This window comes from Tympanuchus pallidicinctus, unplaced genomic scaffold (genome assembly GCF_026119805.1).
Source record: "Tympanuchus pallidicinctus isolate F22 unplaced genomic scaffold, pur_lepc_1.0 scaffold7, whole genome shotgun sequence".
NCBI lineage: Eukaryota > Metazoa > Chordata > Aves > Galliformes > Phasianidae > Tympanuchus > Tympanuchus pallidicinctus.
The window spans coordinates 5,585,958-5,602,247 of record NW_026294791.1 but is presented as its reverse complement, the minus strand read 5'-3'; the positions used below and the strand labels follow the sequence as shown (position 1 = coordinate 5,602,247).

At 38.5% G+C, this 16,290-nt stretch overlaps 1 protein-coding gene across 6 annotated transcripts in view; it reads left to right on the top strand.

Annotated features, from left to right (window-relative positions):
- Nucleotides 1-16,290, top strand: part of ZFYVE9 (zinc finger FYVE-type containing 9) — a 55,487-nt gene that overhangs the window by 10,325 nt on the left and 28,872 nt on the right. For 5 of the 6 annotated variants that reach the window (XM_052665725.1, XM_052665720.1, XM_052665723.1 and 2 more), the window contains exons 2-4: nucleotides 3,798-3,901; nucleotides 10,403-10,507; nucleotides 11,873-13,953. In XM_052665725.1, the coding sequence (XP_052521685.1) occupies nucleotides 10,438-10,507; nucleotides 11,873-13,953 (2,151 nt within the window). In that variant the 5' untranslated portion in view covers nucleotides 3,798-3,901; nucleotides 10,403-10,437. The remainder of the gene's footprint in view (nucleotides 1-3,797; nucleotides 3,902-10,402; nucleotides 10,508-11,872; nucleotides 13,954-16,290) is intronic. The other variant, XM_052665724.1, reaches the window with a different exon arrangement.

The following is a 16,290-nucleotide window of genomic DNA, read 5'->3' as shown; positions in this document are numbered from 1 at the left end:
CATAATTGGACATCTTGAGTTTTTGGTGCAGGAAAAGGATTAGCAGGGACTGTCTTGTTTGTATTTGTTATAATTTCATCTCTTCTGTTTTTAATATTTCTCACTGAGTGGATTTAAGGCACATTTTAATGGAATTTTCGCATTTTAGACAAGGTATTTTTGAAAAAAAAAACTTTGAATTTTGAAAACAATTTTTTGGGGTCGCATTACACACTACTGGCTTAACTTACTAAGAGAACAATTCATGTTTAATTCGTGGTCTAATCTGAAGCCCTTGCCGCTGCAGCCATTTTCATGAATGTGACTCAGATAGAGCTACTGCTACACCACAGGCATTCTCTCATGCCCCCCCTTCCTTCTGTTTGGCACACGCTAGATGAAAACAGCCCAGTAGTGTCTTTGTATAGGATGAATAGCTGTTTGAGAATTGATGAAGTTCAGGAAAGACAACAGCACTGCAGAATGAAGCTTCCATTCATTCCTTGGTCTGGATGTGTGCTGTCCATATGGGTGCTGTTGTGACAGCATACCCTGAGACTGGTGTGGAGGACTGGTTTGTGGGAGGAACAGTCCTAGGCAGTAGTCTGTCTTTCTGTTTACATTAATTCTTAAAAAGTAATCAAACACATATGTGTGAAACTTGATGCTTCATCTGTGAGAGGCCAATAAGGAACAGTTACAGTGATAAACTGCACAAGATAATTTACCATTGTTCAAAGCATTTCATCACTTGAGTGAAGGAGAAACCCCACCTTTTCCACATGTGAAGACTTACAATTCAGATTAATTGAAAATAATTTGTTTTGTCTAATTGATGTGTGACCTGAAGCTCGTTACCTGTTTCCACTCCTGCTTAAAGTATTTTTCTTTTTGCAGTTTTCACTTTTGCAGTGTTTGAGACCTGAGTACATTCACTGTGTGTCATCTCTCTGAGTCTCCCATCTGATGATGGTTCCAGTGAATAGACTAGTAGGAATTTAAGATACCAGCACTGAAATCTGGGTTTGCATTTATGATAATACCTTATTCAATTACTCTTGCAATAACAAAGTGCATTAAAATGGCTGCAGATGTATTTCTGCCTACTCAAAGACATCTTCTCACCGATAGCACATTATAGAGGATCTGTAGTGTAGTGATGAGTTGGATCCTTGCCAGTAGATGGAAGCCTTTTTTAGCATCTCTTCATGCTTTGAGTTTTCTGCATTTTTTAATTTTTTTTACATAGTGTCAAAATTGCTGCTCTTTCAGTCTCTTCATTTATTGTAAGCTGTTCCAATTCCTATTCGGATTATTTCCATTTGGTTTTGTAAACATTTTTTACATTCCTTTTTGTTAAAAATATTTTTAACGTTATATTTTTAGAGCGCTCTCTTTCTGTTCTTCATCCTTTCTTTATTCTGGGCACGTCTCTGCTTGTCAAATTTCTCTTCAATTTCTGTTTTGCCTTTGCAGTAATTGGCAGACGCCCTCTTGGAGCTCCTGAGGGAAATCATATATGTAGTATTTTAACCAAGAAGCACCTGAGTGATATTACCGTAGGGCAGGAGGCAAAAAGTTCAGCCAACCATCAGCAGAAGAGATAAGAAACTGTGAAATGTACCAAGTAAGCAATCTGGAACAGCAGAGACACAGGGCCTCCTTCCTTTGTGGTCTTATGTTTCAGTAGATACACCGTTTTTAGGTGAAAATATATGTTAGGTTGTTGGTTTTTTTTTTTAAAGTGTGATGGAACCATTTTTTAGCAGTAAGAAAAGCTTAATAATCACTAGTTTTTACGCTGTTGTAAATACTCTTGGCTTTCCTTTGTAGTTACTCTTCTTGATTCTATTCTGGTACACTCTTGGAAAAAGAACTTGACTTTGTCAACTTGAGTTTCATTTCTCTCATGAAACCCAACTGGTACAATTTACTTTTTTTCCTTTACAAATTGCTTTGTTAATAAATACATCCATATCTGTAAGTATGCTTTGATCTTTGAAAGGAGAAAGTGGCGATGAATTGTTGAACTGTAAACAAAAAGCTGTAGGACCTCCAGGTAACAGCTCTTCAAAGCTTTCTCTTCAGAGGCTGGTTATGATTGTCTGAATCTGCGTTCCTCTGTGTTAAAGGCAAAAAATTATTACATGGTAAGAATGGAACAAGGAAAATGAGTCAGAATAAAAGCAGTGAATAGTAAAACTATATTATTGCTTTGGATATTGCCTTCCTGGTAGGCTTGCTGGCTTAGAGCACTGGTAACAGCACAGTGTGTTTCAGCTGTGCGTTGCTAGGTCTGATCCATTTCTGATTGGCAGAGATAGAAGTTTGTGGTTAATGTATGACTGACTGCTTAGTGTGAAATGTGTTTGATGTTCCTGATGCACTCGATAGGCCTAGCCATAAATTGCAAAGAGGATTGTCTTGCAAAAGGGTCGTGGAAACCAAATCATTTTCTTGTGTCTACAGACCAGTAAGGAGCATGGTGAGAATACCTTGTTCAGCTGCCATGTTACTTCACATCTCATCATTCTGAAGACTTTCAGTAGAATTGAATTTTTGCACACCTTCATTTTTGTGTGCATTAAGAAGCTCACCTGAAGAACTTTGTTATACAATAATTGTTAATATTTCCCAAATATCCACAACTCAGCTTATAGGAGTTGAAATACACATGGCATGAACGTTTTTATTTTGCCTACAGGAACGGTTCTGTTGGCAGGCAAAGCTGTGCGATTTTATTCTGAATTTGGAAATGGCACTAAGAGTGCTCCTGTTCAGTTCATTGGTTTCCTGGAATTATTACTGTAGTTTATTTCTGAAAAGAATAATAAACAACCCTGGGCAATTTGTAGTGTAACACCGAATATTGTTTTAATGTGTGGAAAACTGAGGGGTTTTTTTTATTTTGTTTTGGTTTTTTTTTGGTACTGTTTATTTGTTTTTCCTCTGTTTGTTGGAGTTGTAAGATAATTATTTTTTCCCTAGCATACATACAGCTGCTTCATCAAAGTGCTAATATATATTTCAACTGCCTAACAGGTCAAATACCGGTACCTTAACTTATTTCAGTCCTTGTTCTTGTTTGGTTGTTAAAGCCTTTCTTCTTTTCTCATGGCTGTATTGGGTTCTTGAGCTCTGTTGTGTGCCAGGATGCAGACCATGAAAATGATCACCTGACCTTGAAAAAATCTGTAATTAGGAGAACAAGGGACTTCTGAAGACTTTTCTGCCTGGGTCTTCTCTGCTATTAAGTGTTGATGCCATGGTGGTATTTGAGAGAATAAGCTGATTGGAAGTGAAGGGAGCCCAGGATTGTAGGAGGAATAATTTGTAGACAAAAACAGTTTAGCTACAACAAAATCAGTGGGAAGCTGATAAACGCAGTTTACAGAACTCAGAGGGTCATGAATTTTTGTCTAGTATCAAAGCTACTAGCTTTTTATTTTTGGAAGGCCTACTGTAATGTAGTGTAATGAACTTTAGAGACTAATTTTATAAATATAGCATTGCAGTCAAGGTCACGAGGGATACAAAAACAATTAGAGTTGTTGTCTCACTCTGTGAGTTTAGGATTAAATGAAGAATAATTGTCAGTAGGTAGCAGTGTGCTTTATATGAGAAGCCTTTTTCATGAGGATATTGGTGTACAATAGTGACATTGTGCATATACCCCTGAATTAAAAGCTGCATATGTAATCTAAATCATTTAGAGGCTTGCAGCATTTGCCATATGTATCTGTGTTAACAGTGTTGAAACAACGTGGTTTGTGGCAGAACTACCAGTTACAAAATGCGTATTTATGTTTTCTTTTTAGGATCAAAAAGAACACACTGATTCAGCAGAACTGGCTGATTGTGCTGCAGTCATCATGAGTAGGCACAGGGTCATTCGTTTCTTAACAAATGTATAAGAAAAAAGGTAAGAGGCAACTTCTCTTTAGAATATAATGGCTTAGGGATTATGCATGTGAAATGCTTGAGTTCTTATGTATGTGTATGGATTTACGTTTATATGTGCACCCATACATATGTATGTTATCTTGTACCTGAGATAATGGAGTATTTTTAGCATTTTGTGATTTTGATCTTTATTGAGAGTAATTGTCTTGTTACAGAGCAGAGATGTCTTGTTTTCCTTGGGGTGGGGAGCAGGCAGTCTTTCTTCCTCAGTCTGTGCCGCAGGCAGACCTTATCACTTAAAAGTACAACTAATGCTGAAATCTCTAAACAGGGTGTTCATTAAAATAGAGGTGCTTGACTTTGAATCCCCGGAGCAAATAATATAAAAGTCACTAAAGGGAGCTGCAAAAATACATGGACTTTTTCCTGAGATTGAAGATGGTCTTCAGGAGCATTAGAATTAACAAATCAGTTTGTCCAGTTGATAGTCAGTTCTGTGTTGTCATGCAATGAGAAGATGACATTTTCTGGATTCAAACTCAGGATGAAGTTTGTTTTCAGTCTGGTTGTGCCCCTTGTGATTTTCAGCTTAGGAGCCTTTCATACGTGTTATTGTTGATGGCTACAATAAACTACTTGAGTATGTTGTTTAGTAAGTGTTTACTGAAATCTGTATGTTTACAGTTCTGTATTGAAGCAGAGAAGTCTGCACACAAGGCAGTGTGATAGAAAGTCCTGAAGTCTTATTCTGCCTGTTTACGTACTGCCTGATGTGGAGGCCTTTTCTGCGACGTTAACAGTTGTATGCTGGTATTTCATTTTGGTGCATTTTTTTAATATATAGTGTTAGTGTGATCATGTGCTAGTCATGTACTGTGAGAGTGGAGAAACTGAAATGCTGTCAGTTCCAGTGCTGAAGGATTCTTGAGGGTAATGTATGACATCCAGCGTGGAAAGAAGATCATAGGTTATGTAATTCCATATTGCAGAGAGAGAAACAAGTAAGTCTTGCCCTTTGCAGGTACAACACTAAGCCTATCTATATGTACATATCCTTTCCTGAGAAAAAGCAGGCATGTAGGACATCTGAGCTACCTTGAGAGGCAGCCTCCAAGGTTAAGCTTGTTCAGAATACCAACAACTATTAATTAAGATCTTTCTGTCCTTTTCCTTGGTTCCCTCCCTCTCCAATAACCTACTGAAGTTTGTTTTAGGTCTAGATGCTGTCATGACTAGGATAGTAATTCTGCTTCTATATCTGGCACAAACATTCTGGAAAATGAAGCTTTATATTTAGATGCTAAGGGAGGGTAAAGCATATAATCTTGTTAAAACATAGGTTTTTAGGTTTTAGAGGTGAAGATGCTGTTTTGTGAAGAAATTGATGAGTAAAACGCAGAGTTTATGAATTGTGCCTGATCTGTGAGCCAACAGGAGCCTGGAGATAATTGAATGTCAGATTGCATGTTCCTTTTGTGTTTCTTTTTTGTTTTGTTTTAATGTTTTTCACAGGATTCGAGGCTTATGTCTTCTGCTTGCACTAGCACAATATCCTCATTCCAATATGTATTAGTTTAAAAAAGACATTTTTGGCAATGTGTAGCTAAAATCACCATTGAAATTTCTTCCTAATCTGTTCATGTCTTCATCCATACTTTTCCAGAGTTTGATTTATGTTTGCTTCTCAGCGTCTCTCCATGCCATGGCTTGAAGAGTGTCCCAGCTATGAATGATCCCTTAAAAAATGTCATTTCTTCTTTGAAACTAAGAGAAGGTTTGGGCTAGAATAGTTCCCGAGCTGTCCCAAACTTTCTTAGGGGTACCTATGAGTTACAATCAAATTTCCAAAGGCTTATGAAGGAATATATATGGTTTTCTTTACGTTGGACCATCAATATAAATATTTAAAATAAATTCTGACCCATGGCGACAACAGCTACCAGATTATTGTAGTGTGCTGTTTGAGAGCTTCTGTGTTATCTCTTTTGATCTGGCTGTGCAGTTGAAATATTAGATCTTAAACTGGTAAATATAGGAGATGTTGACAGTGTATTGATCAAGAGGATTGTGGTTGTATGTCAGGAACATGAGTGCTGATGCTCCTTTTCTGTCAGTAAGAGAGCAGTAAGAACTTTTGTGGATTTCACAGTTGGTTTTTTTTGCTTGGATGGAGCCCCAGGAAAAGTGTTGAAGTGTTCTTTTATATAAGAATTACAATTTTAAATGTTAGACCTGAGGACCTTTTCAGAGAAATACCTACTTGCATAGACAACGAGATCACATTTGGAGTGGCTGAGAGTTTAGTGACTGTGAGTTTAAAAATAAAAGGTTCTCTGCATATCCTGCTGTGTCATATGGGAAATAATGGTAACGTTTATTAAAAACATGTTTTCCCTCTTCAGTTTGTATTATGAGCATCCACCAGACTGGATTTTGTCTCAGTACATGCTTGTGCACTTGTGTTTGAGCTTCAGAATTCCAATGGTTGCATGTAGTTGTTTACATTTTAGAAGTATAGAAAAAAATCTCTTCACATATTGGACCAAAATTAAACTCGCAGATATTAGATGTTTAAATACTAGCACTGCTTTTAATAAAATTATCATCTCATGGAATTGTTATGAAGTATTAACCCATTGGGATTATAAGGGAATGGGGACAAAATTCCAAGTCTTGTTTACATGCCCTTGTTATTGTTAGACGTGTGGTTTCTGAAGCCTGAATACTTGTATTTTTTGGTGTTATAGAACCATGATGTAAGATTTAAAAGCCAAACTCTGACTAAGGTAAATAAAAATGATAATGTTTATTGTGAAAGTCTAACATTGCTCTCTTTGGTTGGGTGCAATTTGATTAGGGGGCTGGAGCACATCTCCTACAGCAAAAGGCTGAGGGAGCTAGGCTTGTTCAGCTTGGAGAAGAGAAGGCTCCAGGGAGACCTCATTGAGGTCCTTCAGTACTTAAAAGGAGCTTACAAATAGGACAAAGGCCAACTTTTTACATGGTCTGATTGGGACAAGGGGGAACAGTTTTAAACTAAAAGGGCATTTAGTTAGAGGTTAGGAGAAAATTATTTATTCAGAGGGTTGAGAGGCACTCTCACAGGCTGCCCAGAGAAGCTGTGGATGCCCCATCCCTAGAAGTGTTGAAGGCCAGGCTGGATGGAGCCCTGGGCAGCCTGATCTGGTGGGAAGCAGCCCTGCCCATGGCAGGGTGTTAAGACTGGGTGGTCTTTAAGGTCCCTTCCAACCCAAACCATTCTGTGGTTCTGTTTCAGCAATCTTGTTGATTTGTATGACAAACAAAAAAACACTGAATTTAGGAAATATTTGGGCAGAAATGCCTTATTGCTGTAGTGTACACAGATTTGAGTTAGTTCTAAATTCTGTCAGTGTTTCAGTCACGTTTCAAAGCTGTATGAATGGTCAGCTGTTGCGAATTCTTCTGAATGTCTGAAAGATACACAAAGTCAAAATGCACTGGTTTAAAGAGTTACTTTAAAGCATGTTTTCAGCAACTGTGTAATCAGCCTCACATTCCTTCCCCATCAACTTGCTTGACATTAATCATTATCTTCCCTAAAATAAACAAAACAGAAAGATCACTGCTTGGAGCCTATTTTGGGGCCACCCGTACTGTGGTTTGAGTTTATGCCCAAGTGAATGCCTTGACTGCATGTCCTTTTTGACAATGGCAGTGCACTGAAATCTGATGGTGGTGGTTTCAGAGAGCGTCACAGTTTAACTCTGTTAAACAAGAATTCTGGTTGTTGCTTTTTAGTCTTATTGTGCTTCCACTGACAAATATTATTTGTATCATTGACCCTAGCGATGGGGTTTTGCTAGATTGGAATGTTATCATTGCCATGTAAGTTAAATCTGTTACACATGGATGTGAAATTATATGGCATTTTGTATAAAAGGATTTTACTGTAGTGCATTAACTGAGGCAGATGTTCAGAACTCTGAGTGGAAAAAAATGAAGCAAAACATTTATTGGAACAGATTCTAATTAACTTCAGTATTGATATTTACAGAACTGGTCTAGGTGCTTCTCATCAAGATATTGAAAGGAGTAGAAGGGAAAGGTGCAAGAGAACCTACAAACTCTTGCAGTTTGGTTGTAGTTCAAATGAATTGAGCGTTTGTATGTCTAAGGAGAAGTATTTGCTTTGGATTCATTGTATACTAAATGTAATTGTTCTAGTTAAAGCACTGTGGAGGATTTATAATGCCTTGACTGGGCAGGCAGGATAGGTCAGCAGGACCTTAAAGTAGATGCCTAAGGGATCAAAGAGTACAGTGCCACAGCTAGAGGTCAGAACTTGGCTTTACCTTCTTCAGGAAAGCAAGTATGTTAAATAATGTAAAAATTAATGTTGTAGTAATTGAAACTTGTTGATGCTTTCCTCAAATTGTAGAAATACACAGATAACATTGAAACAATGTCTAGTGTCAAATGGGGAAGTTTCTCTGACTTGTTTCTTGTCTGTATCTCTAGTGTAAAGGAGCTGGTTTTTAGTTGAGCTGGAGTCTAGCTGTCAGGTCTAACACTGTTTCTTACTGCAAAACAAGGTTCTCACCCCTTCCTCCTCCATTTCTATATTTCACAGCATTTGAAAGCCAGCTCTGAAGAGAATATTTTGGATGGTGTTCAGAGAACAGATCAAATCAAGGTCTCTCTTTATGGTATATGGGTTATGACACACATTTCTCAGTGAAAATGCCTTCACTGGTAGTGTTTTCAGGAAATGAATCACAGTGTCTTGTTGCTCTAAGTCATCAGTAGCATGAAGACCATCTTCCCACTGTTAAGGTGTAAAGGTGAAAATGTTATTTATTATAAGGAATTATAGAAGGTTATTTAATGGCTTTAGGTTTTTTGGTGTGTTTTTTTCTTTTTTTCCCTTTTTAACCAGAGTATGTTATCTCTTGATGGAGCTGCTTACTTCTGTGCCCTTTGCTAGATGTCTGGTGCTGGCCTATCACAGAAACAAGAATTCTTAAAGCAGGCATTTTAAGAGCTAGCATAATTCTACTAACACCTGTTTACTCCTACTTTTCAAGCAGGAATCTTTGAAGCATCTCTGAGAAATGAGTGAATCAGAATACTGCTAGCCTAGGAGACATTACAAAAACAGAAACAGAGTTTAGGCTACTTGTTCAAAGCTGTGTGGACTAATCAGTGGTAGCATGAAGCCAAAAGCTGGATCTTCAAATTGGTGCATAGTTGGTTTTCTGGGCAGTGTTATTTTCTGACTGATGCTGGAGCAGTTTTGCTCTCATCATTATGGTGATCCCTACAGTTAGACATTAATGTGGCAATATAAGGAAGGCTGCACTGACATCATCATTTGGCTTTTGAAATGGCTTAGAGAGTATTGCTGGCTCTGACTGTTCTGTTGAAATGCTCAGGTCGAGGTCAATGTTTTCTTTGAATGTAAAAAGTTGAAACAATGCTATCAGATGCTGAGGTAAGCATTGATGGTGAGCTGGGAGGGTAAAAGCATGTGACTGGCTTTGATGTTTTCAGGGCTGTATTGTTGATTGTATTTTTGCCCCAGCAGTTAAGGTAGCAGTTCTTTCAAAAGTCCTTCTCTCCTTCCCTGTGTATTGTGGTGGAAAGAAAATCTCAGTGGTCTAAATCATGATGAAAATTGCAGTGATATGTAATGAAAAGCTTGAAACATGAGAAAAATAATGTTTTTTTGTACGTAGGTTGCATTTTGCTCTCCTCCAGTTAATGCTGCAAAAGGAAGAACTACATGATTTTCCCTTTTTTTATACTATCCTAAAAAGAATTTTCTAAACATAGATTTTCTAAATTGCAGAAATCAATTTGATGTGCTTCTTGTGTATATTATTCTCCCAAGTCCTGAAAAGAAAATCCCTTTATTTTGGCCTCTGAAAAAGACCTGTCATTAACTGGGAAATGTGCAGAATGAAACGTGGGGACACACACACACACACACACACACACACACACACACACACACACACACAGAGCATTTTCTAAGTTCTGTGGTTTGGAATACATTCTGCTTAGAACTGACACAAGTTTGCAAACCCAGTTTGGTTACTATTTTTTATTCATCTGATGAGGATATTTTCTGTTCCTCTAACAGCCAGCATGTAAAAATGAACCTGCATTCTTCAAATGTTGTTTCTGCAGACACCTGGTTTACATCAACACTTCTACTTTGTGTGTAGCAAGATTTTAAAAAGCATATTCTTCTGCACATGTTCGTAAATGCTATAAAAAAATCAAGATTTTTTTTTTGGCTTATATGCTAACTTTTTAAAGATTACTTCTATAAACTTGGAGATAATATTAAAATCTTAAAGCAAGTTTGGGGAGGTGGTTAATCTGAATTAGGCGAATTTAAACACGCAAATAATTTATAAACTTTTGTTTTATGATTGTAATATATTTAAAATGTGATTTACAGATGTCTTCTTTGCCTCTTAAAACAGAGGAACAGAAATGTAGATACTTGATTGTACTTTATTGTGTTTGTCAGGTTCAGACAAGAATCTGGTGGTCATTCCCTGACAAATGGAGAACTATTTCCAAGCAGAGGCGTATAACCTCGATAAGGTTTTAGATGAATTTGAGCAAAACGAAGGTGAGTAATTCTGAACGAGATCACAGATGCATGATGTTCCATAGTGAAAACCAATGGAAAGGGGGTGGTCTATGATAGAATTTTGGGTTTTTTGAGTTACAAATGTATCTCAAAATTTGGAAAATATATCTATTGATTTGATATGGAGTGTGTTCAGAACTTGTTAATAGCGTTTTCTTCAGCTTCCATTCATCTTGTTTATTCATTTTAAATATTTGTTCCTCTCTCTTTTGATAGAAAGCCTTCAATAAACATTTCAAAGAAAGGCTTTGTGGAGTTTCATCTCAATAGCTATATTTTTTGTGATTCGTTTTAAACAAATGAGACCAAGTGTCTTTATTCTAAGCAGCTTTTGTAGTTTTGTGAGACTCGAGCATAGAAATGTTTTATTAGGTGATGTTAATTTCATGAGTTACGATATTTGAAGTTTTAAAGTTTTGCTTTGTCTAATTGCTATGTCTGTACTGTCAAAGAGGCTGAACGTAATGGGAGTCTTTTTAGGCATTTCAAGCTATGTAAAATACATTAATTGATACTTTTAAAATTGTTTGTCCAAATTCACGATAGAATCATAAAATGCTTTGGATTGGAAGGGACTTTGAAGATCATCTAGTTCCAACCCCCTGCTATAGGCAGGGACACCTCCCATTAGATCAAGCTGCTCAAAGCCCCATCTAGCCTGGCCTTGAAAGCCTCCAGGGAGGGGGCATCCACACCTCTCTGAAAAACCTGTGCCAGTGTCTCACCACCCTCACAATAAACAATTTCTTCCTAATATCCAGTCTAAATCTACCATCTTCCAGTTTAAAGCTATTTCCTCTCATCCTATCACATGCCCTTATGTAAGAATTCCCTCTGTGGCTTTCCTGTAGGCTCCCTTCAGTTACTGGAAGGCTGCCAGCAGCTGGTGCTGGGAGTTGCTCCCCCCAGAGCCTTTTCCAGGCTGAAGAGCCCCAACTCACTCAGTCTGTCCCTGTAGGGGAGGTGCTCCAGTCTTACGATCATTTTTGTGGCCCTCTTCTGACCTCACTCCAACAGCTTGATGTCCCTCTTTGTGGGTCTTTCATCAACCAGCACATCCAAATTCTTCTCCTCAGGGCTGCTCTCAAGCAGTTCTCCACCCTGTATCTTGGATTGAACCTGATACTAATTGGATAGATCTAAAATTCTTAAGTTGCAGAAACATCTTGTAACAAGACAATTAATGGTCTATCAATTAATGGTTGATAAAGGATATTAATTTTACAATTCTACCAATATTTGAATATCTTTTCATTTATGTTTGGGATGTTCTAATGCCACAGAGTTAATAGAATCTACTAGGACAGTAATTTTTCATATTAATAATGTAAACAATTTTTTCAGATGCTGCTGTTTCACCTACACTGTTGGGTGCAAAGTGGAATCAGATTCTAGATCCGCCTTCACGTCGTCTGTCGTATAACCCGACTGTGGCTGATGCGAACGAAGCTACAACTCCTAATGAATGTCAGCAGAGATTAAAGTCGTTCTCCTTGTCTCATTCAGTGACTGCACCAACAGGAGGAGAGGATCACTGTGCTAATGGAAAGGATTTTAGCCTAAGCCCAGAGACTCCAGTCATGTGGATTGATGATCAGGCAGCAGCAGACGATCAGTTAATTAAAAGAAGTAGTAGTCGGGATGATCAGTGTAACGCTGTGGAATCTGGAGAAAAGAAATGTGGAAGTATAGCTTGCTTGCCAGAGGAGAAAAATGTACTAGTGGTGGCAGTTATGCATAACTGTGACAGAAGAACACTGCAAAGTGGTGACTTGCTGGATTGTAAAAATTACAACAGTCAGTCCCTAATGGACACTATTAGCTTTACACTGGATAATGAAAACCAACAGAGTGATGAGTTTAGTGTTACTGTAAATGGATCCATGGAAAAAGATGCAGATACAGAAAAGCAAGTAAATTGGCTATGTACCGAAGATGACTCTAGAAGTAATTTGTTCAACGCTTCATCTGAAACCTTGACCGTTGCAAGCCCGTCCTCTTGCTTAAAGGATGATTTTAATATGAGTAAAGATTCATGGCTTTCAGAAGCTACAGCTGCAGGGATTAATACAGTGACTCTCTGTAAGAGACCTGTTGATGCTATCATTAAAATGCAAGAAAATTGTGTATCAGTTGAAAATTTTAGTAGTAAAGCCATTCCTCAGAGAACAGATCTAGAAGTTAAAAACTTTTCTTCTGGTTCAAGTAATGGAAGCTTAGGAGAAGAAACAACCCAAGAAATATGTTCTAGGGTATCTGGGCTTGAAGAAACTTGTCAATCTAATGTGGCTGGAAGTGGCAGCTACAAGGAATGTGTTGCAGAACATTTTACCTCTGAGGATGGTAGTGCCATTGAAAGTGAAGTCATTGAATGTGGTAAAAATCTTAGCACATCTGAAGTGCCCGGTATGGGAGAGTGTTACCCTGAATCTCAGGAGATGACTAATAGGGAATTGACTAGATTGAATGAGATTAATGATAAGCAAACTGTGGAAGAGAATGAAAGACTTCTGCAGACAAAACAGCCTGATGAAGCATGTAGTAGAAACAGAGAAGGTGGAGATGGGAAGATGGAGGCAGACATAGACTTAAAAGGGACTGGTACAGACGAGTCTGAAGGGTCCAGGCTCTCTGATGCGACAGGTACATCAATAGCAAGCTCTCTGTCTAATGGTTGTGATTCCTATGGAATGCAGAACCCAGTTGTTCCTCATGTTCCAAAGACTTTACCCTCCAAGGAAGACTCGGTAACTGAGGAAAAGGAGATAGAGGAGAGCAAGTCAGAATGTTATGCGAATGTTTATGAACAGAGAGGAAATGAGACCATAGAAGGAAGTGGTCTTATTTTAAACAGTGCTGGTGACCACATAAAGAAGAACTATATACATAATCTCTGTAGTCAGGTGCCATCCCTGCAAGGGCAAACTTCACCAAAACCAGTGACTAATCTGCAGTCTGTTAGTGTTCCTTTTGGTGGTGCAAGACCAAAACAACCTACAAATCTTAAATTGCAGATCCCAAAGCCATTATCAGACCACTTACAAAATGATCTTGTTCCCCCAAACTGTGGAGGTAGTAGCAAAAACAAAAATGTCTTTGTTAAGACACAATTAGGGGATAACTTGACAGCAGATGTGTTTCCCGGTGAAGCATCATTAAATGCCCCTGTTACTGACACTAATGGAGAACACATAGAAGAGTATGAATCTGGAATCTCTAGTAGTCCGTGCCTTGCAGTAGCCCCAGATAGTCCAGACAATGATCTCAGAGCTGGTCAGTTTGGAGCTCCAGCCAGAAAGCCTTTTACTACTTTGGGTGAGGTGGCACCAGTTTGGGTTCCAGATTCTCAAGCACCAAACTGCATGAAATGTGAGGCGAGATTCACATTCACAAAAAGAAGGCATCACTGCAGAGCTTGTGGGAAGGTGAGTTCCTAATCTTTGAGTAAGTTCAGAGCATGCTTTCAGTGCTTATACAGCGTAAAATCAAAACAGAACTTCCTAAGCAGCTGGTCGTACTTAACTGTGACATCTTCCTGAAAAGCTGTATTTGATTTGTGATGGAAAAACAGAAGTTTCTACATTCTAATCTCTTTATGGTTCTAATGGGAAATAACTATTTGTATTTATAGGTGTGAGAATAATCCTGCATGAGCAGCCTATTAGTTGATTGTAGTCATCGACAAGCATTGAATTCACGTAGAACTGATATGAAATGGGAAAGTGCAGGAAACTAGTTTGCAGAAATTACTGCATCAATAATCCCATCAAAGGTATAGAAACATGGATGGGTGTCATGGTTTTATGTTCTTTGGTTTTCAGTATTCCGCATCATAACATCACGTAGTGCACTGGGAGTTAAAGTGTTAGTGCTCCAGTCCCAGGTACCTGTCCCTGTGCATTACAGAAGTCATGGGATCTGGCCCTTAAGGGTGGGATGCTCTCTTACTGCCTGGCAGTGGGTGCTGGAGGTGCTTTCCTAGCCGTTCCAAGCTTTTCAGGTTTGACTCGGTCTCAGGAATTCTCTATCTCCTATCCTATTTGATCTATTAGTCTCAATTTCAATTAGATTGCATTATATTGTGTTACCTTGCATTCCAATATCATAGTTACTAAAGTAAGTTTTCCTCCATAGATCGTTGCTGCTGTTTTTCATTTTTTTTCCTTCCGTCCTTCCTGTTTGAACTGGTATTGTTACTGGTGGCTCCTGTGATTGATCAGATTTGACTTGGAGATTTTCCCCTTTGGCTTGAACCTCAGCTGGGAAACTCTCTCCAGAATAGTATTATATTGGGTGCGGTAAGCACAAGCCAAACCCCAAATAAGTTGTACCTCCTTAGATCTATGTAAGCCACACCATCCCTGACTCAAATACTGGCTTAGTTTCTCGGGATCCCACAGGTGTTCAAGAGTGAAATCCCATGACGTTGCAGGTCCACATGATTCTAAAATCTTTCCTAAACCTCTCCATATTCCCTGCCAGTCAGCATTCTCTGGTTTTGGAGGAGACTCCTCCCCCTTATCATGAATGCTTTTGAATACGTTCAGGGAGACTGATAACACACACACCAAAATGAGCATTAATTCAAAATTCGAAAAACGTGTGACAGACTGAGAGGGAAGCCTGGAAACTGGTCTGAACATCGTGTTGTTTGTAAAATTATTCCATTTGGGATGTAGTTGTTTGTAAAATCAGCCATTCCATCTGGGATGTCAATGTCAAAATTCAAATCACACCACATTGCATATAGGTACCATACAGGTGTCTCCATCACTGCCCTTAGTTGGTTATACATGAACACAATTCCACAACAAGTAATTATGACGTTGATAATTGGCCAGCAAGTCGCAAGTGGCTTCATGGCTTTTAATTCCTTACACAGCACCCCCACGATAAAGAGGGCGTTCATTGCTGGTGTCTGCTGAAAAAGGGTTACTGAATTGAAGCTAAGAAGAGGAGGAAAAAAAAAAAAAAGGAAAAAAAGGAAAAGGGCATGCCCAGACTAAGCAGTGCTCAGAGTTTACAGATATCCCAGAATACTGGCAGTACTCCTGGCCTTTCAAGGTCAAGTTTTCCAGCACAGAAACCTGAACTACTGATAATGCTCCCTAATGAAGCTCTCTGAGAGCAGAGAGAGATTTGTTCTAACAGTTAAAAAGCAGATATGCCCGCATTCTCCCCCAAAAGCTGTCATGGAGTTAACTAGATCAGTCTATGCCTGTGACAGGGGGCAGTAGGCTGGGGGGCAAAGGGGGCAGGCAGGGGCCTGCTGCTGCCCTGTCACAGGCACAGATTGATCTAGTTAACTCCGTGACAATGGGGATTGGAAGTGCAGTGTTGCTGGCATTCTTGGTGTTTCAGATATATGTTCAATTCTGTCCTTTTAAGCTTTCTGTACTATTTTATATTTTTCTTATTGGATCTTCTTCCATAAAGAATGTTTCTTTGTTCCTGAAAAAAAAAAAAAAGTCAAATTTTCTATGCTTTGGTGGATGGATGCATGGTAAGAAATTTTGTAATGAAGACAACCAAAATTTAATTTCTGTATTTCATTGTTGGCTTTTTTTTTTTTCAATTTCAAAAGTGCCATCTAGACCAACACAAATTCTTACATGATGAGTTTATGAAGTATTCTCAATATCTTGATACTGAAACACAAGTCAGTGGCACATGGGAAATAGGAACTTGGGGAAAAAATATTATTATTCAAAAGAGGAAACGTAACACTCTGATCATGTAGATATTTTAAAATTATTCACACA